This window comes from Oryctolagus cuniculus, chromosome 2 (assembly GCF_964237555.1).
Source record: "Oryctolagus cuniculus chromosome 2, mOryCun1.1, whole genome shotgun sequence".
Classification (NCBI taxonomy): Eukaryota; Metazoa; Chordata; class Mammalia; order Lagomorpha; family Leporidae; genus Oryctolagus; species Oryctolagus cuniculus.
The window spans coordinates 35,159,144-35,186,250 of record NC_091433.1 but is presented as its reverse complement, the minus strand read 5'-3'; the positions used below and the strand labels follow the sequence as shown (position 1 = coordinate 35,186,250).

The following is a 27,107-nucleotide window of genomic DNA, read 5'->3' as shown; positions in this document are numbered from 1 at the left end:
CATGTTCTCCATCTGTTTTCTGCTTTCGGAACAGATGCCTGTTGGGGATATTCAGTCCTTGCCTAAATCCCCACCTAAGTCAGGTCAATCTTCAAACAAAAAGCAGCTTTTCACAGTAGATCTTTTTTGAAAAAAATAATAAAAGGAAGGGGTTGAAATGTCCTCATTTGAACTTAAAGGCTTAATGAGTCTTGGTGCCAAAAACCTGGAGCTAGGCCAAGTCAGTGAGGCCAACTGTGATTTGGCAGAGAGACGAGAGAATCCTACATGGAAAGCCTATCCAATCTTACCAGCCTGCTAAGGCCAAAGTCAGTAACAGCAGAAGGACCCAACTTTCCTGAGATCTGAGTGAACATCTGGCTAGAAAAAGAGCTGTAGACCAGGAGTTCAAAGACGCACTGTGCTCCCCACCTGGGGTTTCCACCTAATGAAAGAGGGGCTGGAAGATCCAGGTTGTTCACAAAGGAGTGTGTGAATACTGAACAAAGAAAGCACCAACTGGGATGGCCAAGTTGGCCAAGAACAATCCCCAGAGCCCACCTGCTGTTGCCATGTCTCATCCCATTAACACCCCCTTTCACTCTCAACAGTGACTCATTTCCAATGACAAACTATGAGCTCGCTGCATGAATGAGTCATTGAGTCTCACTAACCTTGCATCTTTGTCAAAAGCTTAGGAAAATATTGCCATATGTAGTTTATACTACATAAGGTCTCTAACAATAACCTGTTAAAACGATGCAAAAGTGTCAGCGAGACTTAAAAACAATTAAATGGACTCAGGATGATTTGACTGGCAGCTCCCAGAGCTGGGTAGTAGGTCCTTAGCACTTCCTTCAACAAGCATGGCAGGTCTTATCTGAGGCCACATTCAACTTTGCTGGGGCCATGCAATATAGGTGACCTCCGCCTTCTTAAGTCATCTTTGCTCCCCTCCTGCCCATGACTTCACACTTTCCTGGGTTTCCTCTCATCTCAGTCACAGCTATTTTGTGAGCTTTTCTTTCTTTCTCCCACACTGACCCAGGGCAGGGACTACGTCAAACTGAGACTTTGCTTTGCTGCTCTTTTCTGGTATAGTTGTCCTATCACAGACTTCCATTATCTCCAGCTTGATGGTCAGTGATGGCTCCAAAATGCAGTACGTGTAAGTTAAATCCATCATCTCACCCCTAAATTATAGGTCCTGTGTATATCCTAAACTCAACCTGCCCAAACTGAAATCCATTCTATTAAGGAGTACAGGATATCATCTGTCTTGTCTCAGTCCCACCCCTCAACTTGTTGTTAAGAGCTGAAGTTATTCTTTATACTTTTCTCTTATTCATCACTACTCTACCAAATTCTGTTATTTCATTGGAATTCTCATTTCTATTACTCTGAGGATCAAACTAAAAAAAAATCCTTCTCTGGATTACAAGACCTGGCACAGTCTTGCCCCCGATCTCATACTAGCATCCTCTCTCCCTTCTTGTCTACATTTTAGCCAAGCAGTTCCACCACAATTCCACCAATACACAGAGCTCCTTCCCACCTTAGGGCTTTCTAACACGTTGTTCAGCCTGAGCTTGTTTCTCCCTCCTTCCATCCCCCTCCCCTATTTCCAGGTGGAAGAACAGAATTTCCACTCTTCATTCGAGTCTCTGCCTCAATGTCACTCCCGGAGGAGTTTATACCTCATTTGGAGTTGGGAGTCAGATTCTGGAACTTACCAGCCCCCTCCCCCTTACATGACTTGACTGCACAGAGTACTCGACTTCATACTAACTGACCATATCATGAGTGGGTTCTTAAAAAGCTCATATGACTGAAGAAAGACAATCCCTCCCTCATCAGGCAGCTCTCCTCTGTCTGCCAAACACAGCACACTCATGCACGACTCCAAGTCTGTCTTCTTGCTGTTGTGCCTGTAGGATGCTATGATGCAATTTATAACAAGAACAACACACTCCTCCCTGATTCTTGCTGAAGAGCTGTAGTTTCCTGACTGACAGGGAGGCTGGGTGCACCTGTTGTTCTAGTATGTGGTCTCTGACTCAGTGGCTGACACAGAGCTCTTACTCCCTTGGAACTTCCCAGGCAACAGTCAGCTCTTTTGCTTTAATGAGGTAACACTTAGTGAGCGTCTGGAGGGGAGCTCATCGCCAGAAAAAGTCATGCTCAGAAGTTTGGAACTTTCAGACCCCACCTCCATTATCTGGGAAGAGGAGAGAGGCCAGAAACGGAGTTAACCACTCACGCCCAGGTGATGAATCCTCCCTAAGAATCTCTAAACCTCAGTCTTGGAGAGATTCTGGGTTTGCTGAACATGTGGAGGTGCTGGAATGGTGACCCATCCAGGAATGCTGGGAACTCCATGCCCCTGCCCTGTACTCTCTCCTGTGTATGTCTTCATGTCTTCCTTCGGGCTGTTCGTCTGTATCCTTTATCACATCCTTTATGATAAACAGGTCAATGCAATAAGGGGTTTTCCTGAGTTCTGTATGCCATTTTAGAAAATCAGCAAATCCAAAAAGGGGTAATGAGAATCTCCAACTTACAGCCAAGTCAGAGAAAAGTTGTGAGTACCCTGGGGAACTACTACTTGCAATGAGTATCTGATGCTGAGAGAAGTGTGGTGGGACTTTACCTTTGAAGTCTACACTTTCGCCAGTTAGCGCTGGGACTGAGTTCAACCCAGGACACTCAGCTGGTATTGGAGAATTGATTAGTATATGGGAATACACACACACACACACATGCATTTAGGTTACCAGAGTGCCATGCAAGTAAAAAGAAATGTTTGTTTCTCCTGTAAAGATGCCTTTCTCTTTCCATCAGCCTATTCTTGTCTTTAGCAAAACTGGAACATCTCAGTAACTATATCCCAAACCACAAAATCTCTTTGTTTAACCTCACTAAATCTTGGAGATTAAATCTTGGTCACTTTTGCATGCCCCCATATTCTGGTTCACACTGGATCTTAACTGCTTTGTGTGTGTGTTCAATCTCCAGACACACTATAAAACTTTTAAGAATCACATTTTACATTCCCTTTTCATGCTCTGTGGGTGCCTGATTTGGCACATGATCAGTATGCAACCTGTCCTCCATGTGATAAAATGTCTCCTCGCAAAGCTACAGCCTCAACTCCCAACCTGTCCTAGAAGATTAGTACACGTCCACGGCACACAACACATCTCACGCTGAAATCATGACAAGAATCCAAGACAAGCTCTCCTTCCTAGAACAATCAGCTCATTTATCAGTGATGATATAAACAAGTATTTACCAACAGATTTCTTATCTTTAGAAAATTATTTCAGCAACATAAGAACTGAGACAAAAATCCACTAAGACATTCTTTATTGGTCACTTATTTGCAGACTAACATACTCAGACTTTGAATTCCATGGATATACATCTGCAAAACAAAACTCATAAATTCAGCTCCAAGACACCTGGGAACATGAGAAGTTGTAATGAAGGACTTCACACCCAAAGAAAGCAAATCAATCAATCCATTGGCCTCCCAGCCTTCAGGGATGGGTCTGTTCTTTAAAGTGTGTGTGTGTGTGTGTGTGTGTGTGTGTGTGTGTGTGTGTGTGGAGAGAAAGAGAGAGAGAGACAGACAGACAGACAGACTATATATTGACTAGGATTGGAAGAAACTTAAAGAAAGTCACTGATGACCAGGTGACCTTGATAGAAATCTCTCTACTGGGTCTTAATTATTCAACAAGTATTTATGATAGATATATTGGGTGCCAGACTGGTGTCCAATGAGTGAAACAGAAAGAGAAATGGGAGGATTCATGAAGAAGCTCTCCATCTGGTACAGTCATAGGACAGCAGAGTTGTGTATATGTACTTAGAACTCACTATTTTTTTGCCTAGAAGTTTCTAAAACAGCTTTCCAGTGAAAGAGTTCACAACAGACTGGAGGAAGCAAGAGGAAATGACATCAACACAGAGGTCAAGGTTATTGTTTCCAAAACAATCGCTGTAGGCCCCAAGCTCTGCCAGCCAAAGTTCATTAATCACAGATGATCAAGTTTGTAAAGGAACCAAATTTTCTTGCCCAGTTTTTGATCCCAAGCTAGGCAAGAGATGCTAGAAAGTAAAATCCAAATTCCTTTATCCCGTGGCTGCCTGAGGGAATGAGCTGATGGGTGCACAGTGACACAGGGGTGCACTGACCATGTCATATTCGTAACTGACTTCTGGCTTATTTCCTACACTAATAATGAGGCAGCCAGTGGCACAGTGTGCCAACCAAGCAGGGACACCATGCTGAGCACGTTAGTGCATTCTTTCACTGCACTCTCCCAGGCACCTCACGAGGTAGCGACTTTGCCATTACATAGATGAAGGCAGGAGAGTGAACACTGAAGTGCCTGCTATGCTCCAAGCACTGAACAAAGAATTCTGTGCCTATTCCTGAGCGAGCCATTCAACCCTCAGGACGACGCTATCACTCAGTACAATTTTACAGAAGAGTAAACTGGGACTCCCAGAGGTTGGTAACTTGTCTTAGGACACCCAGGAGGCAAATCTAGACTCTGCTCGGTATACCAGGTTGAACCATGGGGAATGGCATTAGTGGACCGGTTTGTGTCTACTAAACACAAAATTTCATAGGAGTCAATGTCAGGGTTCCAAATCCCATTCATTTTCCTCTGTATTCTCTCCTAGCACAGCTCAACTGGTTTTAGTAAATAAACACCTATCCTTGGGTAGTAACACCAAAGAAAGACAAGAGAAGGAAGATGATGAAAATCAAACTCAAGAAGAAAGAGCAGGCTATCAGGAAGAAGCAGGGGGAGAATATAACCACAGTCACCGAAAGAATCCAGCTTTACATTTCTGGACAGGCAAAATACAAAGGGCCCTGCACAGAGTATTTGCCTGCCGCCATTGTCAGGAAGCATTCAGGAGCCTGCGGGTCAGTGTGGGTTCTTCCGCTGACTAGGAGGCACTACCGGCAGGGCCAGGGTGTGTAGCATCTGTATTGGTGGGAGTGAGGCAGGAAGAGATGCCAATAGCACCTCTGAGGAGAGACACACCACACCAAACGCAAAGTCCACCAGTGGGACCCTGGGAGGTTTGAGCAGCACTGCTGGGATCCTATTACCTGGATCCCTAGAAGAACTGGTTATAGGAACCCCAGCTACCCAGGACAGAGAGATGACAGCACGAACACGCAAGTGGCAGGTGACAGCCCTGAATCCCAGAGGGAAAGATCTCAGGTTTGCAGAGACAGCCCCAGAGCCAGGACAGAGTGAGATGGGAAAGGCAAAGGCTTTGGCCGGGGAGGCAGCCAATGGGCATGAGAAACTCAAGCAGACAGCCCCATGTCTTCTGGCCCATGTCCAGGGTGCCCAGTGCCACCTTATTGAGTAGGGGACGCTGGAAGGTGCAGACCACTCAGAGGCCGTCTGTCTATGGCTTGCGGAAAGAGCTGTAACTGGAAGAAAGGTTCCCAAGTGCCCCAGGGCATCAGGGTAAGGGATGCTACTGTGAGTACTGCATTGACAGCAGGTGCATCAGGAGACAAATGGTGGCTCCTGGTAGCACCAGCCCAAACCCATGGTGCGGGGAGGCAGCAAGCTCAGGGAAGGGCTCAGAGCTAGTGGCAGGTATCACCTCCAGTCCAGGGGGATGACTGGCAATGGTCAGTCCGTTTCCCAGGACAAGGCTTTTCTCTGCAACACTTGCAGAAAGGGGTGATCTGTAGCTATAACCCCACCTCACCAGGGGAATTCAAGGCAGAGACTCCTGCTGGGGAAGGTCAGGAAACACAAGTCCTCCAAGGTGATGTTCTTGGAGCACATCCTCCATAAGTCTAACCCAGGCCACAAAGAGACCAACAAAGCACGCAGCCCATGGCTGAAGTTGACCGCTTCTCCACCAGAAGTGAACAGGCTGCGTGTTTTTAGTAGGGTGAGAGTCCCTCCGTGGGCATCTGCTGGTTTTAGCGGCTTCCTGGAGAACTGCTTCCCAGCTTCCATCTGAGGAACGTCCCTCCCTGACTCTCCAGATATTATGGGATGTAGCAGAGTACAGAGAGTGCTCATCCTCCTGCCTGGCTCCAAGACAGGAAACATCCAGACCTGAACATTCAGTTAGTTACCAGATAGGCCCAAGCCCCAGTGCCAGTCAGTGAACAGGGGGCACCAGGACTTCTACTGGAATTACTCAGAAAGAAAATATTTGTAATCTTCCTTCTGGGTTTGCAAGGGTGATATAATGTATGCTGGGAATGACTGGTGGCTAACTTTGTCACCCTGTGGACAAATGTATCCAAAGATAAAGCCAAAAGAGAAGAAAGCAGAGACAAGAGATAGATAACAGATGGATGGATGGATGGATGGATGGATGGTGAGCAGACAGAACGCTGAGGCAACACAATTCAAACATGAGTATATAGTTATGCCTGCACCCGGGGTGTGTGGGTATGTGTGTGCATGTATGTGTCTTCATTGCACGTGTGTACATGTGTGTATCTGTACATGCATGTGCATCCACATGTAAGGTTCACTTCTGTGCTTACGTGAATCAGTCACTTCCCATTTCTGTTTAAACTGGTTTCAGCTGCATTTCCGTCCCTGGCAACTACAAAAAACTCTCAGTGGCAAACTCTAATACCGCCCCCCCACTAAAAGTCAACCCAGTTTTTTCATGGAGAAACTCTCGCATCACTGTGTCATGTCCCTATACACAGGAAAAGAGGAAAGCAAAAAGGGAATTATGGATTGAATGGAGGAAATGAAAGCATTGTTAATTTCAGATTCACTTCCCTGATTCTCAACTAAGAGTCTCCTCAAAGATGTCCCATGGCGGACAAAGGAATGCCTTGTTCTCATCACTTCCGGCAGGTCAGAATCTCCGCATCTCCCCGTCAGGAAGAGCCTGCCTGGACACTCTCATGGACACCCTGGAGACAGAAAACACAAGGAAGCCTGACCCTCCTCTACAGTGATTCCCCCAAGACTGTGAAAGTATTTACAGAATCACCAGCAAGACAAGAGACGAGCAGGAGAAAGAGAACACAGATACCCCGCCCCCTTCCGGAGGAGGTGACCGGATGACCCTGCAGGCTGGTCAGCTCTTGGTCTGCCACAAGATGCACCCAGAAGTGCAGAAACCTTCTCCGCCTCCTAAGCCAATGATGCCACTTTATGTTTGTGAGTAGACATAGGACTTTTATACGGCTCGGATCAAAAGACAGGAGATTGTGAAACACGTGGGAGTTAATTTCCTTGAGATTCCTGCAGTGAATGTTTTAGATAAGAGAAAGGTAGGACGTCATTAGCTGGGTCTTTCCCATTCACATATATCTACCCTTTCAAAAGGAAAAAAAAAAAAGAGTTCTAGAATGAAAAAAAAAAAAAACTGAAAAATACTGAAAAGTCTGTGTACACCTGACCAGGTGTGGTGTTCAGTTTTCTCAGGGGTTAAGGAAAATCACAGTGGCCGTTAACAATCTTCCCTGTGGAGAGTCCCTACCAAACTCCCTGAGGACACCCAGAAGCCTCTAAAAGTCCCCTGTGTCTACATGTCCTCAGTGGAGGACCCCTCCTCCTGGACATTTGTCCAATGTAAATACAATAATATTGGTGGGTCTGTCTGAGCGCTGGCCCGGTTAAAGCACCTAATCTTGCCAAGGTTGAATATTGAGATAAAGCCAAGTATTGGAGGATATTATAGAACAATCATTATGTTCCTAAAGTCATATTTATGAAGTGTATTAAGTTTGTATACCTTAAATAAAAGGTTTTTAGAGAAAAATAAATAAATAAATACAAAATTCAAATATGAACCAATTACCCAGTCGAGTGTTCTTCAAAATGTTCACAATAAGTGGAATTAGAAGATAAATTTATTTTGGTGCAAGAAAATTGAAATCCATGAATAGTTTTCTTATAATATGCATTTCATTGAACTATCTGAAAACTTTTCATATAAACAAAAAAACTTTAAAATCTATTCTCCAATGTGCTAACCTTAAAATGGTGATATTTTACAAAACAAGCATGCTAGTATCACTTACCTCACTCACTCTCTATAGAGAATTTTTTATTTTGTAAAACATAAGAGGAGCATGAAAAGTCAAGAAGTTACTAGATTATGACATACTCGACACATGATTCTATGGATTCCCATAGTGATGCTAAAATAACAGAAGGAAATAGAAAAAGTGGTCTCCAAAGAAGACCAGGAACAGCAGCTCACAAATGTAGAAAGAATAGGAAAAAAAGTCACTATTTTGCAACTACCAATGTAACAACTCACCCAAGAGAGTAATTTCAATGGATACTAAACTAATTTGATAAAATACCTTTGGGATATCAAATTATACCCACAGTCTGAGAATATCTTTCACAGATGAGAGGAAAATCTATAGTGACAGCCGTTGCCGCGGCTCACTAGGCTAATCCTCCACCTTGCGGTGCCCGCACACCGGGTTCTAGTCCCGGTTGCCCCTCTTCCAGGCCAGCTCTCTGCTGTGGCCAGGGAGTGCGGTGGAGGATGGCCCAAGTGCTTGGGCCCTGCACCCCATGGGAGACCAGGAGAAGCACCTGGCTCCTGCCTTCGGATCAGCACGGTGCACCGGCCGCAGCGTGCTGTCCAAGGCGGCCATTGGAGGGTGAACCAACGGCAAAGGAAGACCTTTCTCTCTGTCTCTCTCTCTCTTAAAGTCCACTCTGCTTGTCAAATAAATAAATAAATAAATAAAATTAAAAAAAATCTATAGTGACAATGCAAGGGGACATCACCCTGGCCAATGATCAGTCATGCCGTTACAACAATGGATGAGCTAACCAACACAGCACATGCCCAACTGCAGACCGTGACTCACATGGTGCTCTCATCACAATGTCTAACCCGGACCCACACATCAGGAAGCCACTGGAGAAAGGACACTACTGGGATATTGGGAAATTTTAACCCTGGACTCTACACTAGACATCACCACATCATTGTTGAATATCAGGAAAGGTACATATGAGATTGTCCTTGTATCTAGACAATCTTTGCGGCAGCATTTAGGAGTTGAATTTCACATCTTCCTCTTTCTTTCAAACAGTTCAGGAAAGAAGAGGCAGATGTAGAGAAAGACAGACAGACAGTATGGCAAAATGCTAATAATTAATGCATCTAGTTACAGGGCATGGGATTATTTATTATACTATCCTTGTAACATCTCTGCATGCTTGCAATTATTCAAAATTAAAAGTTGGCAAGACAAAACTTGTAAAGAAACTCCTAAGAAAGTCTTGTAAAAAGTCTTTTGGAAAAAGTGGTTTGCTACCCAAATAAGCATTTTGCACTACCCAAACTCAATTACTTAACTTTACAAGGGTAAACAATTTACATCTAAAATTAATTCCATAGTCTTTTTGGTCTGGCCCAGTCTCCCTGTAAAAAACCAGATAGTAAACATTTTAGGTTTTTGTAAGCCACATACAGATTCTTGTTTTGTTTACAACCCTCTCAAAATGTAAAAACCATTCTTAGCAAGAAGGCCAGTACAAAAATAGGCCAAAGGCTATAATTTACCAACCTCTGATCTCAGATGATATTCCATATGGTGCTATCTAAATAATGAAATTATAGCCAGGAAAGTAAGAGAGGAACTTGCTGGATTTCAAGACAGTCTGGTGTGGTGCAGGGAGCACACGGTGACTATCAGTGACTCCTTCCTGGGATCAGCTTCCTTAGGAGATGGCTCTCTGCAGCCCTCTTCTTTACCCTTCAGTCCTCAAAGACACAGTGCAATAGTCACTGGTATTCCTAACAGCATCACACTTGTCACAGACTTGCAGCCATGTCGCACTCTGATTAAACACTCAATAGGGGGCTCACATCATTTGAACATTTAACCACCCAACCTTCAACTATACCTACTTGGCAAAAACAACAGAGGAAAAGAGATGGTGATAGCAAAACACGTCTAATATAATTCTGTGGGCACACGCACTTTATTTTGTATTTGATATTTGCTATTCCTGAAAGTGATAGATTTGTGCACAGTATTCCTACACTGGGGCTGCACACGCCAAGTCATGTGAAGCAAACGCTCTCCCAGGGTGGTCATGCTGCTGCTCAGGTTCCACATGACAAGCTGCCTGTGGGTACCTGTCTTTCCTCTCGCTGTCTCTTCCGTCTTTGCTCCACGCCCATCACTCTGATTAGTCTCCATGTGGTTCTGAGAACTCGATCTGAGAAAGCTGAAACCTCTGCGTCTTCCACTGACCACAGTCTCTGCCCTTCCAGCTCTCTCGTGCTCTCCCTCTTATGAACCTGCCTTCAGATCCCAAGGGACCACCAGGCCCTGGATGCTTCTATTTCTCTAACAGCGCCAACCCAAAGTGACCCTTCTTCATTATTCACCCAGATAAGACCAGGGGTTCACCTGCACTGCCCTCCTTCCCACACTTCAGATTTTCTGCTCCTCCCTCCCCATTCTTCCATTAACCTCCTGATCGCCCCCCCCATGAAAATTCCAATTGGTTAAGAGCCAAATCTTAAATTAAGACTTTCTTAATTTAAGCCTTTCTTATCTGTGTTACCTTAGCTAAGTTATTTAACTATGTAACTCTCTGTGCCTTAGTTACTTCCTCTGTAAAATGGATATAATAATAGTATAGACCACAGGCAAGTTTAGAATCAGGCTGGTAAAAGGACAAAACCCTCGGCCCGGGCCAGCACCATGCCTCAATAGGCTAATCCTCCACCTGCGGCGCCTGCACACCAGGTTCTAGTCCCGGCTGGGGCACCAGATTCTGTCCCGGTTGCCCCTCTTCCAGCCCAGCTCTCTGCTGTGGCCAGGGAGTGCAGTGGAGGATGGCCCAAGTGCTTGGGCCCTGCACCCCACTGGAGACCAGGAGAAGCACCTGGCTCCTGCCATCGGATCAGCGCGGTACGCCGGCCGCAGCGCACCAGCCGCAGAAGCCATTAGGGGGTGAACCAACAGAAAAGGAAGACCTTTCTCTCTGTCTCTCTCTCACTGTCCACTCTGCCTGTCGGGGAAAAAAAAAAAAAAAACCCTCGGCCCACAAAGTGCTCTTCTCTTTGACAAGAGCGATGAGGGTTTTTTCAGACTCATAAACAAACCATGACAAAGCACATGACATCTCTACACAGTTGCAACTACCTTTTACAGGAGATCCAACTCAGAGAAAGGATAAAGGCTCCTGAACAACAGGAAGAACTCCCAGATGCTGCTCAAGTATTTCCCAGCTGGAGTTTATAACACTATTAAAAAGACACCAATTAGGCTTCCATTTTTGAACAACACAAAGCTAGAGAGCTCCAAATGGTTTTCAAAAAGAGGACTCTCTACTATGAAAGCCCGTTCAAAGAAGACCTGAACTGCTCAGTTTCTAAAATCTGAAATCATAGAGAGTTCTTCTTCTATTTTTAAATATTGCTCCATGGGTGGTAGGAATGAGTTAGAACTCCTTCCACACCAGCATTCACACAATTCTCTCTGGTTCTGGAGTGTAGACAGGCCTTAAGCATTGTCAGCTATTCTCCAAAGACAGGTGTTGGAAACCCTGGGTGATCCCTCCTCTAGGAACTGTCACTTTCCTCCAAGCCGAGTGCACAGCCTTTCACTTCTTGTCACCTGAAACAGGGCAAGTTCTCTTTGCTAGAGTGGTAGCCTCTGGGTACCAGTCCCAGAAAATGCACCTGCTAATCTCATTCCATGGAAGCCCAATGTTCTCAGCTCAAGTGAAAACCCAGCCATGAAAATGAGGCAAGAAATCCTTGTCCCCCACTGTTATCAATTTTCACTGCATGCAGTTCTTGGGTTTAATTCTCATTGTTCTGCAAGACCAACAGTTGCTCTGCCCTCCAACTCAGCTTTCTCTCAAAGGCTTGGCCTGGGGCTCACACGATCGGCTTTCCTTGCATCTGGCGATCCATATGGTTTATTCCACTTTAGCAAACTCTTGGCCTGTGCTGCCAGCTGGAGTCTCACCGGGGAAGCCAGGACTTGATCCCTCAACCTCAACACCAAAACTCATGCTCCTTCAAATACCTCAGTGGGCCTAATTCCCCATGGCTGGAGGACTGAGACAATAGTCACCAGTCTTGGGATTTATCCTACCCACATGAGACAGCAACTCTTGCCCCTCTTCTTCATGTTGGGTCAGTTCTCTCAGTGCCACCCCAGGCTCCCAGCAGTCCAGCTCTTTATTTGTTTAAAGAGGTACCTGGCCATAATTAAGTGTTGCTCTAACCATGCTATTTTCTAACCTCATCCTGGACCTAAAACCCATGTCTCCATCCCCCAAACCCCTAACACATTAATGTGTTTGTAGAAGACCAATGGAGAGTGTCTCAGAGTATGTGGGGAGAGCCTCTCCTTAACTCAATGTTTTCAACTAAGAAACAAATTCCATGGGTGTGAATGCCTGCAGGTCCAAAGCCTTGTCTTCAGACCAGCCCCCCGAAACCAAAGCTAAGAGGGCAACATTACTCCTGCTCACATACACATTCAACAAAAGCCACAGGGGCCGGCACTGTGGCGTAGCAGGTAGAGTCCCGGTTGTTCTACTTCTGATCCAGCTCTGTGCTACGGCCTGGGAAAGCAGTGGAAGATGGCCTAGGTCCTGGGACCCCTGCATCCATGTGTGAGACCTGGAAGAAGCTTCTAGCCCTGGCTTCGGATCAGTGCAGCTCCAGCCATTGCAGCAATCTGGGTAATGAACCAGCAGATGGAAGACCTCTCTCACCGTCTCTCAGTAATTCTGCCTTTCAAATAAATAAATAAATATTTCTTAAAAAGCCATGGGAAGTATCATCTGAAAATAAACTCCCTATTTGCTGAAACATTAAGAGTTGTGCGTTGTGGGAGAGCAGTGTTGTGAAACAGTGAGTTAAGCTGTTACTTAGGACACCTGCATGCCCTATCAGAGTACCTGGTTCAAGTCCTGGCTATTCCACTTCCAATCTAGCTTCCTGTCAAGGCTCCTGAGAGGCAGCAGAACATGGCTCAAGTCACACACGTGGGAGACTCAAATGGAGTTCCTAGCTCCTGAGTTCAGCCTAGACTAGCCCCAGCTGTTGCAGGTGTTTGGGAGTGAACTAGAGGATGGCAGCTCCTACTCTCTCTGTCTCTGTCTTTCTCTGTCTCTCTGTCTCTCTCTCTCATTCTGTCTTCCAAAAAAAAAAAAAATAATAAATCCTCTAAAAACAGAGTTGGGAAGATAAGATTTATTTATGACAGACTTATTTCTGGGGATATAGTGGAGAAGTGGATGCTTAAAACAATCTGCAGTAAATGTCAGATCAACAAAAATTGGTACCAAAGATCCACTTCCATTGAGCTACAAGACCACGACCTGTTTGAATTAAATATGGTTCTGGCTAGTCTGTTAACAACGGGAGAGGACCAAGCCCAGAACCATGGGAAAAGCAAGTGCCAGAACAGAAGGGATGTGTTTGGGAGGAAGGGAGTAGCATTATATTCTTAGATTTGTACTTATGAATTATATTGGACCTGCTTAAAAAAATACCAAACAAGCTAATGGGGAGATGTGTGTGAAGTCTGTCTCAGGTAGTCTACACCAAGATGCGAAAATAATCACAGCCCCCCTCCCAAGACCGGGGCTCCGATTGAATTAGATATGATAAAAGGAAAAGAGGTAGGAGGGAAGTCCAGTCAGAGAAGAGGGGAGGCAACCCACAGGAAGGAGGGTATGGACAACAATCAGGGGACGTGAGTCTTTGAAGAAAGAAGGGCCGTGGGGAGACAGGAGAAAAATGCTGACATGAACTACATTAAAAGGTTCTGCAAAATAACCAACATTTGTATAGCACTGTACAAAGATTTTAAACCTTATCCACATTATACTGTTGAAGTTCACCAAAAATCTACAAAATAGAGTAAGAAATTTTTTATTACTGTTGGGGAAAAAAACAGCAATAATAAGCCCAAGAAAGTTCAATGATTTGAGTGAAGTAAGGACTTGAGTCTTTAGTCCTCAGAATCCAAAGTCCATCAGTTGGTCCAAAACAATATTCTGAAAGTCACCCAAAATAAAGGTTCATTCCAGGCGGCTCCATTGACATAAAGTCCCACCGAAGACAAAACAGGTGCTACAGTGTTAGAAACCAGAACACTGCTATGTCCGAGGGCTTGAGATTGATTGTGAACAGGTATAAGGGAATTTCCCGTTTTATCCTTTGAAGAGGGTAAAGTACATGCACACATTTTGTAATGTGCTGCAGCCTGTGACACCAACACCCTATATGGGCAATGGATCAGGACCCAGCAGCTCCACTTCCAATGCAGTTCCCTACCAATGCACCTGGGGAAGCAGCAGAAGATGGCCCAAGGATTTGGGCCCCTGCCACTCACACGCAAGACCCAGATGAAACTCCTGGTTCCTAGCTTTGGCCTGGCCCAGTCCTGTCTGTTGCAGCAATTTGGGAAGTGAACCAGCAGACAGAAGATCTCTCTCCCTCTCTGACTGTAACTCTGCCTTTCAAACAAACAAATAAACAACTTCATTTGCTTTTTAAAAAACTACAAGATTATATATTTAGTAGCTATGTGTACATTTCACATCAATAAATCCAAAATCAAGGGGCCAATCTTGTGGCATAGTGGGTAAAGCTATCGCCTGCAACACTGGCATCCTATATGGGCACTGGTTCATGTCTTGGCTGCTCTACTTTTTTTTTTTTTTTTTTTAATTTATTTATTTATTTGAGAGTTAGAGTTATAGAGAGAAGGAGAGACAGAGGAAGATTCTCCAGCTGCTGGTTCACTCCCCAAATGGCTGCAGCAGCCAGAGCTGGGCAGATCCAAAGCCAGGAGCCAGGAGCACCCAGGACATGAACTGGCCCCCATATGGAATCCCGGTGCTGCAGGTAGGCAGAGGCATAGCCTACTACGCCACAGTGTCGGCTCCTGCTCTACTTCTGATCCAGCTCCCTGGTAATGGCCTAGGAAAAGCAGCAGAAGATGGGCCAAGTGCTTGGGCCCCACCACCCACATGGGAGACCCGGATGAAGTTCCTGGCTCTTGGCTTCAGCACTGGCCCAGCACTGGCCATTTGGAGAGTGAACTAGTGGATGGAAGACCTCTCTCTCTTTGTATCTCCCTCTCTCTCTGTAACTCTGCCTTTCAAATAAATATATAAATCTTAAAAATAAAAAGCCAAAATCAAACCCAGAAACAACATTACAGAGATTATTAAATAAATTCAAAATTTGACATCTTGAAGTTTATATTCTTCATCTATAATATTAAGACTCTAGATTATTTTGTGTCTATAATCACTGCACAGAAAACTCTGAATTTTGTTATGATAGCAACACTTTGTGACAAAGCCTAGTTTCAAAACATAAACACTGTAACTGTCAATATTTGAATTTTTCCATGGCCAGAATTAAACATATTCCAAATACCTCAGTGAAGTAGGCCTAGAGAAGAACATCACATGACATGGTTTCAAGATGTTGTAAGTATATAAGAGCCCTGTTTACCCTTGCTACTTGTGGTTCCACAAGCTACATTTGTCTGAGATTAAACAGGAGAAAAAAGTTGCTATTTTGTGAAAATTAGGTCCTATCCTTACAATTGCCTACATAATAAGTTTGTTGGAACTGAGTAACAGTTAATAGATGCCTTTTATCTAATTTGCAAATCTACTCAGTCCCCACCATTCCCTACTACTCTATCAAGATTCGTTTACCTCATCCAGTTATTTTTTAAATTTCAGCTTCAACTGTGAGATTACATTCAAAATAAAACACTGAAAGTTTTAGGGACAAATTGAATAGTATTCACAATCTTTCTTGAAAAAAAAAAAAAAAGCAACTGAATATAGGCCATACTCACTCGCAGAGAAGGATTCCATTTTCTAATCCAGTCCGAAAATCTTTGTCACCAAAACTTCTGCCAGTTACTTGCTGGAAAAGAAAAAAGAAAAAGCATATTTTTTTTTCCATTCAAGAAGTTCAATGACTTTTCAAAACATTTACTGTCATTTTTATTTGAAAGCCAGAGAAAAAGAGAAATGCAGAGAGATCTTCTCTCTGCCATTGCACTCTCCAAAGGCCCACAAAATCCAGAACTGAGGCAGGCTGAAGCTAGGAGGTGGATACATCTGATTCTCCCATGTAGGTGACAGAGACCCAAGTCCTTGGGACATCATCTGCTGCCTCCCAAAATGTGCATCACAGGAAGCTGGACCAGAAACAGAGGAACCAGGGCTTGAACCAGGCACTCTGATATGGGTTGTAGGTATCCCAGAGAGTGCTTCAACTGCTGGGCCAGATGTCTTTCCTGAGTTTTGTTTTTTGTTCTTTTTTGTTTAATATTCAAGAACCTTGAAAAAAACTGATGCCATTCCAAAAATGGGGAAAGTCTGCTAGACCTCAATTTCCGTCCCATGTGCAGCTTTGCCTAGATCAGCTGAAGTTAAATTTAGACCTCTGTTTTGGAGCTTTTCCTCCTAGCTACTACCTTAGACGATATCTGTTCTTCCTGATAAGGAATCCTACATTTGGAGGTAAGTCAAGGGCACAGCCTCCTTCACCCAGATGATCCAATCTACACACATACACATTAAAAAAAAATACTAAATCGCCAGCGCCACGGCTCAATAGACTAATCCTCCACCTGCGGCGCCAGCACACCGGGTTCTAGTCCCGATCGGGGTGCCGGATTCTGTCTCGGTTGCCCCTCTTCCAGGCCAGCTCTCTGCTGTGGCCAGGGAGTGCAGTGGAGGATGGCCCAAGTGCTTGAGCCCTGCACCCCATGGGAGACGAGGAGAAGCACCTGGCTCCTGCCTTCAGATCAGCGCGGTGCACTGGCCGCGGAGGCCATTGGAGGGTGAACCAACAGCAAAAGGAAGACCTTTCTGTCTGTCTCTCTCTCTCACTGTCCACTCTACCTGTCAAAAAAAAAAAAATATACTAAATCCTGTGAAAAGCATCACCTGGGAATAAAGTTGCTGTTTTCTGAAACATTAAGAGGTTGAAAGAATAGAGAATATATACATTGAGAGACTAACATCCAGATCAGAAAAGTAAAGCCACTATCCATAAAAAACATGATGCGAAAAAGAAAATAATTTAAAAGCTGGGAAAGATTAACTGTCTGACAGTACAGGGCTGTTGGCTATTCTCAGTGCCTCTGGCTTTTAGCAACATCTTTAATAATTTGTTTATTGAGGGGCCAGCGCTGTGGCACAGCGGGTTAAAGCCCTGGCCTGAAGCACCGGCATCCCATATGGGCGCCAGTTCAAGACCCAGCTGCTCCACTTCCAATCCAGCTCTCTGCTACTGCCTGGGAAAGCAGTAGAGGATGGCCCAAGTCCTTCGGCCCCTGCACCCACGTGGGAGACCCGGAGGAAACTCCTGGCTCCTGGCTTCAGATTGTTGTAGTTCCAGTTGTTGCAGCTGTTGCAGCCATCTGGGGAGTGAACCAGCGGATGGAAGACCTCTCTCTCTCTCTGCCTCTCCTCTCTGTAACTCTGACTTTCAAATAAATAAATGAATATTTTAAAAAAATTAATTTGTTTATTGAATAAGTATTTATAGTGTACCTACAGGTAAATATCTGTACTGTGACCCTAAAGCAAACAGAATATAGCAAGATAAAAAGAAAGGAGATAAAATGAGATCAGAGCAATAAAATAAAAGCAAAAATGGGAAAGGAAACAAAGAACAAAATGGAATAGAGTGAATAGATTATAGACTTAAACTAACCAGATCAATAATCACATTAAATATAAGTGGTCAAACCCCCCTAATTAAAGGACAGAGACTGTCAGACTGGAAAAGAAAGCAAGACCCAACTAGGTGCCATCTACAAAGTGCACTGTATTTAAGTTCATAATTGATCATAAAGATAGGATTAAGTGTCGAAGGGATCATATAAATAAGACCAGTATCTGCTAATACTAACTGATAGAATTAAAAAGGAGAGAACAACCCAACAGGGGAAGCAGACTCAGAATGGCAAATGCCTTAAACTGCACTCTGACCTCAGAGTCAGCCCTTAAAGGCATTCGGATCCAGCTAAAAAGCCCATGAGAGTTTCTCAGGCATGGAAAACCTAGACATGGTGGTAAAAAATGACCTTAATGAAAGAGCTCTGTGAGTGAGATCCCAGAGGAAAGAATGGGCCATCAAAGAAGGAGGTACCTTTCTCTGAAGGGAGAACTTCCACTTTGACCATGGCCTTGTCTAAATAAAGTCAGAGTTTGTGAACTCAAAAGGCTTCCATAGCTTTTGCAGCTCAAGACAAGAGCCTACGGTGATTACTGACGTCATAAATAAGAGTGTCAATTTGTTAAGTCAACAACAGGAGTCACTGTGCATCTACTCCCCATGTAGGATCTCTGTCCTTAATGTGTTGTACTATGCGAATTATTGGTAAAACTAGTATTCAAACAGTACTTTATACTTTGTTTGTCTGTGTGGGAGCAAACTGTTGAAATCCTTACTTAGTATATACTAAATTTATCTTCTGTGTATAAAGATAATTAAAAATGTATCTTAATGAAGAATGGGATGGGAGAGGGAGTAGGAGATGGGATGGTTTCTGGGTAGGAGGGTGGTTACAGTGTGGGGGGGACCACTATGATCCAAAAGTTGTACTTTTGAAATATATATATTTATTAGGCCAGCGCTGCAACTCACTAGGCTAATCCTCCACCTGCGGCGCCGGCACACCGGGTTCTAGTCCCGGTCGGGGCGCCGGATTCTGTCCCAGTTGCTCCTCTTCCAGTCCAGCTCTCTGCTGTGGCCCAGGAAGGCAGTAGAGGATGGCCTAAGTGCTTAGGCCCTGCACCTGCATGGGAAACCAGGAGGAAGCACCTGGCTCCTGGCTTTGGATTGGCACAGCGTGCCAGCCGTAGCGGCCACTTGGGGGGTGAACCAATGGAAAAGGAAGACCTTTCTGTCTCTCTCTCTCTCACTGTCTAACTCTGCCTGTCAAAATATATATACATATTTATTAAATAAAATTTTTCTAAAAAATAAATAAAATGCTTGAAAAAATACACTGTAAATATAAAGACATAATTGAATTGAAAGCAAGAATAGAATGCGATATACCGTTCTAAGACAAATCACAAGAAAGCTAAAGTGGTTATGTTTATAACAGACAAAGAAGCTTTTAGAACAAAGAATAACAGCAAGGATAGAGAAAATCACTCCATAATGATAAAGGGGTTAACTGAACAGAAAGACATAACAGTCCTACATATTAAAAGCACCTAATAAAAAGCTTCAAAATACATAAGCCTAAACTGAAAGAAGTACAAGGAGAAATAGAACAATCCACAATTAGAGTCAGAGATTTAAATCTCTCTCTTCAACAACTGATTGAACATTTCAGCAGAAACTCAACGACGATATGGAAGACTTGAACACTACCGACAAAATTGACTTAATTGACATTTCTAGAATGTTTTACCCTACAATAGGAAAATGCAAATTTCTTTCTTAAGTTCACAATGAACATTTACCAAGATAAATCAAATACTGAGGCAGAAAATAAGTCTCAATACACTTAATAGCATTATACAAAGCATGTTATCTGAGGGGCAGGTGGTGTGGTGTAGGAGGCCAAGCTGCCACTTGGGATATCCACATCCCAAACTGGAGATACGCTCTACTTCTGAAACAGATTCCTGCTAATGCATCCTGGGAGACCATGCGTGATGGCCCACTAACTGGGTTCCTGCCTCCCATGTAGGAAACCAAGACAAAGTTCCAGGCTCCAGCTTTGGCGTGTCCCAGCCCTGGCTGTTGTAGGCATTTAGAGAGTAAATCAGCAGAGAGAAGATCTACCTCTCTCTACTTCTCTCTCTCTTTCTCTCTCTCTCTCTCTTCCCCCTCCTCCTCCATCCCCATTTCTCAATCCTTTCAAGTAGATGAAAATAGATAAATAAATAATTCGGATAATAGATAAATAAGTAATTGTTTAAAGTGTGTTACCTCCTGGTCACAATGGAATTAAAACCTAAATTAACAGTAGAAATATCTATGAGACATTTGCTAAAAATTTTTTTATCTAAGTAACACAATTATAAATTACTCATTGATCAAAAAGGCAATTAGAATGTATTTTGTAGCAAAATTATGGCAATATAAAAATGTATGAGAATAGTAAAGTAGTACTAGGAGGAAATGTGTAGGATAAAACACCTGTATAAGAAAAGATGCTCTCAGATCAAGTAGTTCTGCTTCCAAATCACGCAAATTCGGCCTAATTTAAGTAAAAAGTGCTGAAGACAAGAAAATACTGAAGTCAACAGAGAAAGATCAATAAAACTAAAGTCGTTTCTTTAAAAGTACTAAAAGTGCTGTCTTTAGCCCACTTGATAAGCTCTTAGCTAGTAAAATCGGTAAACTTTAAGAAGACACAGATCACATCAGGAATAATGGAAATGACCTCATTACAGATTTCACAAATACTAAAGGACAACCAGAAAATATTATAAACAAACCTGTGCCCATAAATCCACCAACTTAGATCATATCTGGTTAATTCCTTCACAAAGCAACCATAGTTCACTTAGCAAAGAAAGCAGAACCTTCCCACAAGGAAAGATCAAACCCAGAAGGTTTACCTGGTTAAGTGCCCCAGCATTTAAAGAAGGGAAAATGATTCTCCACCAACTCTACTAGACAACTGAAAAGGAGAGAATAGTTTCTCAATTCATTCCATCAGGCCAGCACTACCCTGACACCAAAACCAGCAGACATTACCAGACACACATACACATGCACGCAAGCACACGCAAATGCGAAATACGACAATATATAATGTTTTCATGGTAGGAATTGGGTACGATTTTTATTTTGCTTTTAAACTTTTTCTCAATGTTCCTTAAACTTTCCATAATTAATAGATATTACTTTAATCATCAGAAAAATGAAATAATTTTTTGTTTTTTAAAAAATCTGGTATAAGAACAGTCTAAGGAAACTAAATGATCTGTTCTTCCTTGTAAAGCAAAGTTCAAGTTGTGTTATATAACATCCTCATTAGCACTCCCATTAAAAGGGAAATTTACTAGCTAATGTAATATAATGCATAAAAAAGTATTTTGTTAATAGTCTCTCATTCTTATTTGTGGGAATGCCAAGAAATAGATTTTCAAAAAATCATTCTTGAGACAGCGTTTAGCCTAGAGTTAAGATGCCACTTGGGACACACTGATCCCACATTGGAGTGCCTGTCTTGACTCCCCTCTCAATTCCAGTTCCAGCTTCCTGTCAGTGTACACCCTAGGAGTCCCAAGAGATAGCTCAAGTGGTTAGGTCCCTGCCATCCACATGCACACCCAGATGGAGTACCAGGCTCCTGGCTTTGGCCTTCTCAGCCTGTTACAGGCATTTGGGGAACGAATGCAGGATCTCTCTCTCTCTCTCTCTTCTTCCCTCCCTCTCTCCATCTTTCAAATAAATAAAAAAAAAATTCAAAATGTCATTCTTAACCATTTGCAAATACACCATTTTTCCCAAGACAAAGAAATTAAGAAAAAGCTAATCTTTTTAAACATAGACTTTAAACATTTTCACATTTTCTTCCCAGAACTTGTCAATGATTTGTCTGTCGTTGATCTGCCATCTGTCATAATGATTTGTCCTCTCCCAGCGTCACTAATACTCTCCATCATACTAATCTCCTTTCACCAAGAAGTGATTAGAAGGGATTGAAAACATTTTTCCCTGGTCTTTACAATTTTGTTAGAAGTATCATGTTCTTGTCTAGTGAAAGCAGTGCCAACAGTGAGAACCTAAGGCGGTCTGGTTGCATTTATACCGAGTCTCTGGCTAAGTCTACCCAGGCCTCTGTCCACATCTGGAGCAACAACGAGGACTGGGTCCAGAGGCAGCAGCATGGAGGAGATGTGGGGGTTGTATGCAGAAAGCTCACGAAGGAAGAGGAAAGCAGACACCCAAACTCTAACCATAAAGAGATAGAAGGTAACATAACTATTCAGATTATGAGAAAATATTGGTGGCCCAAATATGACCTTAAATGCTCATGTAGTATTAAAAATTATCTTGCATATATTGTGTAGTCACTGAAAAATTTAGGTTTAGGTTGATGTCAAAGCCAAAAGTCAGTCCACTAATCAAAGTTCTCCAAGCTGTTGTCTGGCCAGAATCAACTCCTCTGAAGCCCAACCTCTGGAGGAGGAAGACACCAGGCGTTTGCAGGAAGGTGCTTAGTTCCATCTCTGTTCCTCCTGTCTACCTTCTGTCCCCTTTCCTGCGCCATTAGGTCCCAGCACGGCCTTCACTCTGCTCTCGATTGATCCATGCCATTCATTCTTCACAGCCCAGGGCATTCAGAACAAAGGCATCTGGGAGAATCAACAGCTGACAGCCCATGGAAATTCAACAAGGAATATGGCACTGACAAATTAGTCCTTAGACCAGCAACTGCGGCATCTTCACCAGAACTAATGTTAGAAATGCAGACTCAGCCCTCCCCCCTCCTCCAAGACCCCATAAATCTGAATCAGCATTTTTAAAAGATCCCCATGTGACTCAGAGGCACAGCGAATTCTTACAAAGCCCTGACCTAAACAGAGCCAGCAGGTCAGAAATCACAAGGGGAAGGCCTTTCATCAGAATCAGGCTTTTAGGTGACTTGTCGCAACAACCCCTCTCAATAACATCTTTATGATGCATTTATAATGTCACCCCCTGTACAGTCTAACATAAAGACTGCTAATTACTGTTCCCTTCTTGATGGCACAGCCATTGCTATTAACAACAAAAGAGCTGCCAAACCTCAACTACCATCCCCAGCAGCCCATCTACAGGGAAGTGAAAAGTGACTGTCAAAACTTCTCTAACCATCCCCCTTGGTCCCCACCCACTGAGGACTCTCCACAACCTTCACACCAGGCACAGGGCAAGCCAGCAACTTGTGATTGCACTACAAAGACCCAAGGGCAGGAGGAGGAGCTGAGGAGACCTCTTAGCAACAAGAGATTGAGATGGGATCTGGGGTCTGGAGGGAGCCCAGGTTCAGAAGCATTCAAGGGAAAGCAGGGAAGGACAAGGAGGGATGTCAACAGCACTTTATGCTCCCACCCTGCTGCCTTCCCCCACTGATCAATTAATCCCAGCAACTCCATCAGCCTCCGATCCCGAGTCATGGTAGGCTCCTATGTGGGACACTCAGTCACACCCATCCACAAGCCCCGCTTCAGAACATGGCTTTGCGCACTGTCGCCACTCCACTTCCTCACTCCAGGTCACCATCATCTTACTCCTGCATAGTTCGAGAACCTCTTAGATGGCTCCACTGCTTCCACTCTTGCCTCCTTTCCATCTAATCTCAATGCAACAGCCAGGGTAATCCTGTCAAGTTAGATCACACCACTACCATCTTAGTCTAAATCCCTGAGCTTCCCACCTCACAACCAGTAGAAGCCATCGTTCTAAAGTTGTTGAAAATAAAAACAGGGGCCGGTGCTGTGGCGCAGTGGTTGTTAAAGCCCCAGTCTGCAGCGCCGGCATCCCACATGGGCACCAGTTCGAGTCCCGGCTGCTCTTCTTCTGATTCAGCTCTTTGCTATGGCCTGGGAAAGCAGTAGAAAATGGCCCAAGTCCTTGGGCACCTGCCCCCACGTGGGAGACCTGAAAGAAGCTCCTGGCTCCTGGATTCAGATCAGCTTAGCTCTGGCCATTGCAGTCATTTGGGGAGTGAACCAGCAGAATGGAAGACCTCTCTCTCTCTGGCTCTACCTCTCTCTGTATCTCTGTCTTTCAAATAAAATAAAATAAAATAATTCAAAAAAAAAAAAAAAAGAAAGAAAAGAAAACACACACAAACAAAAATATAATAGGAGTGCACAAGAAAAACTATTGGATACCACCATCATTGTGTGGGTAGACATAATGAACTTGTACCATTCTCCATTCAAGGGGAGTCTCAGAATCACTTACAGTAGCAGTTACCAACCGTGCCCTATGTGCCTCTCAGTAAAGCCCAATATCAGATATTCCCCCGCTTCATAGTTTAGGATTAATTCATTTTAATTACTAACCAAAGTATCTGTTGGAGGAACTGCAGATTAAAATATTCAATGAATGGATCATTTACTACAACATGGTGGTTTGAAAAGAGTAGAAAATCTTTCATCTGCCTTAGCAATTAAATGACAAGCAGAAGCAAGAGGACACTGTAATGTGTCATCACACTATTTTATGCAAATAATTATTGAGCAAGCTCATCTGTATCTGATTTCCTTTGCATAGATCTAAAAGGTAATTATATTTCTGAGTTTGGCCATATCCATGGTATGGCTCTAAGCAATTCAAGTAACTGAAATATGGAGGACTTAAAAAATAGCCTAATAAAGAAAACCACACAACTTCAGGGCAATGTTTTTATGATGTGTTTACAGTGTAACACATTGTATATCACAACGCTGCACTCTGCTAATTACTTTGCTACCATTGTTATTATGTAATTACCAACAACACTCAAAGGCTGCCAAGAATCAGCCTCTCAGCCTGATCATTACCATTTATATAAGTGGTATTTCAGAAATATTTTCATTCCTCTTCAGTTGTTTTTTTTTTGAAAGCAATCTGAGAGATAAACTACAGTCCACTAAAAAAAAACCAAAAAAACAAAAAAACACTGCAGGTCTAAAGAGGATTCTGGCCAAACATTGGCAAAGCCTATTGTAATGATCTTAAAGAGAAGACTTTGCTGACAAAATAAGTGAATGCAAGGAATTGCAACAAAATACTATATTTAATAGATTTTGACTTAACTTTTGAAAGCCATGGACATGTTCCAAATTGCATAAAACCAGGTACACTTCCCATAAGGTTGTGATTTCTGCCTACAAACTGCTAATGAAAAAAGTCACACCTTTAAATCCTGGCTCATTTAATTTGTGGCTCATGACACTTACTGCTTTTCTGATGTTTGACTTCATTAACAAGAACATCTCCACATGTTTTTATGCCTAAATTACAAAGGAAAGCAGAACAGAACTGCTCTTATTTTTGACATTTTCTGAGAAATAAACCTCTTGTGGGATTGCTAGAAAAATCAAATCATAATTCTATGGAGCTGCTTTGTAAACAATGATGAATCAACTCCTCAAAACCAATCTTCCAAATCAATCCATCAGTCATTTACCAAACACCCATTTTGTGTCAGGCAGGGTAAAAGGCACCAGTGAGGCCAAAATAACAAGACCTGGACCCTTACCCAGTGGAATCACAATCCAGGGGAAACATAAGATGTTCCAATTCAGGAGGTTGCTAGATGAGAAACAGGACATAGGGGAAGAGCAAGAAGCAAGCAATTAACACAAATTGCAAGGCTAATGAAGTAGTTGGATAAGAGCTCAAGTTCACACAGCAACTACCATACACCATCTCTGCACTAAACACTTGTCACATATCAATTCATTTCCTCCTTATGGCAACTTTATTGTGTTTGACTATTATTTCCATGTTAAAGTCAATGAAATCTAGGCTGAGAGAGGCCCAAGGACACAAAGCTAGTAAGTAGCAGGTCTGGATCTATCACCCTGCTCTTTTTTTTTTTTTTTTGGACAGGCAGAGTTAGAGAGAGAGAGAGAGAAAGGTCTTCCTTCCGTTGGTTCACCCCCTAAATGGCTGCTATGGCCGGCGTGCTGCGCCGATCCGAAGCCAAGAGCCAGATGCTTCCTCCTGGTCTCCCATGCGGGTGCAGGGCCCAAGCACTTGGGCCATCCTCCACTGCACTCCCGGGCCACAGCAGAGAGCTGGACTGGAAGAGGAGCAACTGGGACAGAATCCAGCGCCCCAACCAGGACTAGAAGAACCCAGAGTACTGGCATTGCAGGTGGAGGATTAGCCTAGAGCGGTGGCACTGACCATCCTGCTCTTAAGCATGATTCTTTGCAGCATCTGAGCAAAATTCTGTGGGACAGCAGAACAATGGACTGTCTCTGCCTGAGCTCATCAGGGAAGGCGTCTGAAGAACTGACATTGGAGATGGTCCTGAGGCTGAGAAGGGATTCCCTGGAGGAAGGAGACAAAGCGGGGAACTCCAGGCAGATACAGAGACCTGCACAAAGGTTTCTTTGAGCAAGGATGGAAAGTTCTCAGGGCTGAACCCAGACGACCTGGCAGATGCAGAGGGGAGAGTGGTAGGAGGTGAGGTGCCAGAGTAACCGTGGCCCAGATGGGGAAGGGAGTGGACTTGAACCTGGAACAAAAGAGATTCCCCAAAAGGTAAGGGTAAGGGAAGGGTTTCTTTGCCAACTAACCCCTACACCCAAAAAGACTGTTCCAGAGCGACACGTAGTTTGTTGCTTCCAATTACTCATCCGTCTTCATAGGTACTCCCACTCCCACATACAGTCAATGACCTAGCTGTTGGAATCACAGTGAGATGGAAGTCACTTGTCCAGACACTCTTTTAGGATGCACACACGTCCCTCAACAAACAATCTCTACCATACGATTCCTTCTTTTCCTTCCAGCTCAAAAGGAAGAAATGCATCATCGCTTTTCTACACTGGGTTCCTCTATCCTGTCTGGATCTCTTCCTTTCCGTTCCAGGTACTGCCTGCACCTCAACCACGCTCCATCCTCAGTACTCCCCATCTCCCTGCTGGTAGCAGCAGGAGTCTCCTCTTTCACTGAAAACTCTATTCCTTTCATCACCATCCTGTTCTCCTTTTCATGGCTCAAACTTCCTATAGGAGGACCCAGCACTCATTATCCTATTTTCATCACTCAGCGCTCATTTAATTCACTGAAAATTCTTAACGGGTCAGAATTCTTAAAGAGTCAGGGTTAACTTGCATTCAGTTCCCCCAGCAGAAGCTAAACTATTTTAGGCAGGTTAATGAACTTGTATCAACCATTTAAGACAGGAATAAGAGCTGCAAGTGGAGTAAATGAATTAACATACAGAAAATCCTGACCACGGTACCTGTCCTGTAGTAAGAGCTCCATACACTGCATTGTCATTGTCGACAACAGTAATAAAATCGCCCTTGTTGGCTTTTCTCTTTCCAGTCCTCCATGCAGTGCCTTCTGCCCTGACCCTAAGTGAGGCCCTGCTTTCCCGGCCCTCCTCTTACGGTATCACCACACTGCCTAAC

The 27,107-nt window shown here is 43.7% G+C and overlaps 1 protein-coding gene across 15 annotated transcripts in view; it reads right to left on the bottom strand.

Annotated features, from left to right (window-relative positions):
- LIMCH1 (LIM and calponin homology domains 1) overlaps positions 1-27,107 on the bottom strand; it is a 349,220-nt gene that overhangs the window by 191,142 nt on the left and 130,971 nt on the right. For all 15 annotated transcript variants that reach the window (XM_070068159.1, XM_017350869.3, XM_070068155.1 and 12 more), the window contains one exon: positions 15,845-15,915. Coding sequence is in view for 13 of the 15 variants with exons in the window: in XM_017350869.3 (XP_017206358.3) it covers positions 15,845-15,915 (71 nt within the window). In the remaining 2 variants the exon portion in view is untranslated. The remainder of the gene's footprint in view (positions 1-15,844; positions 15,916-27,107) is intronic.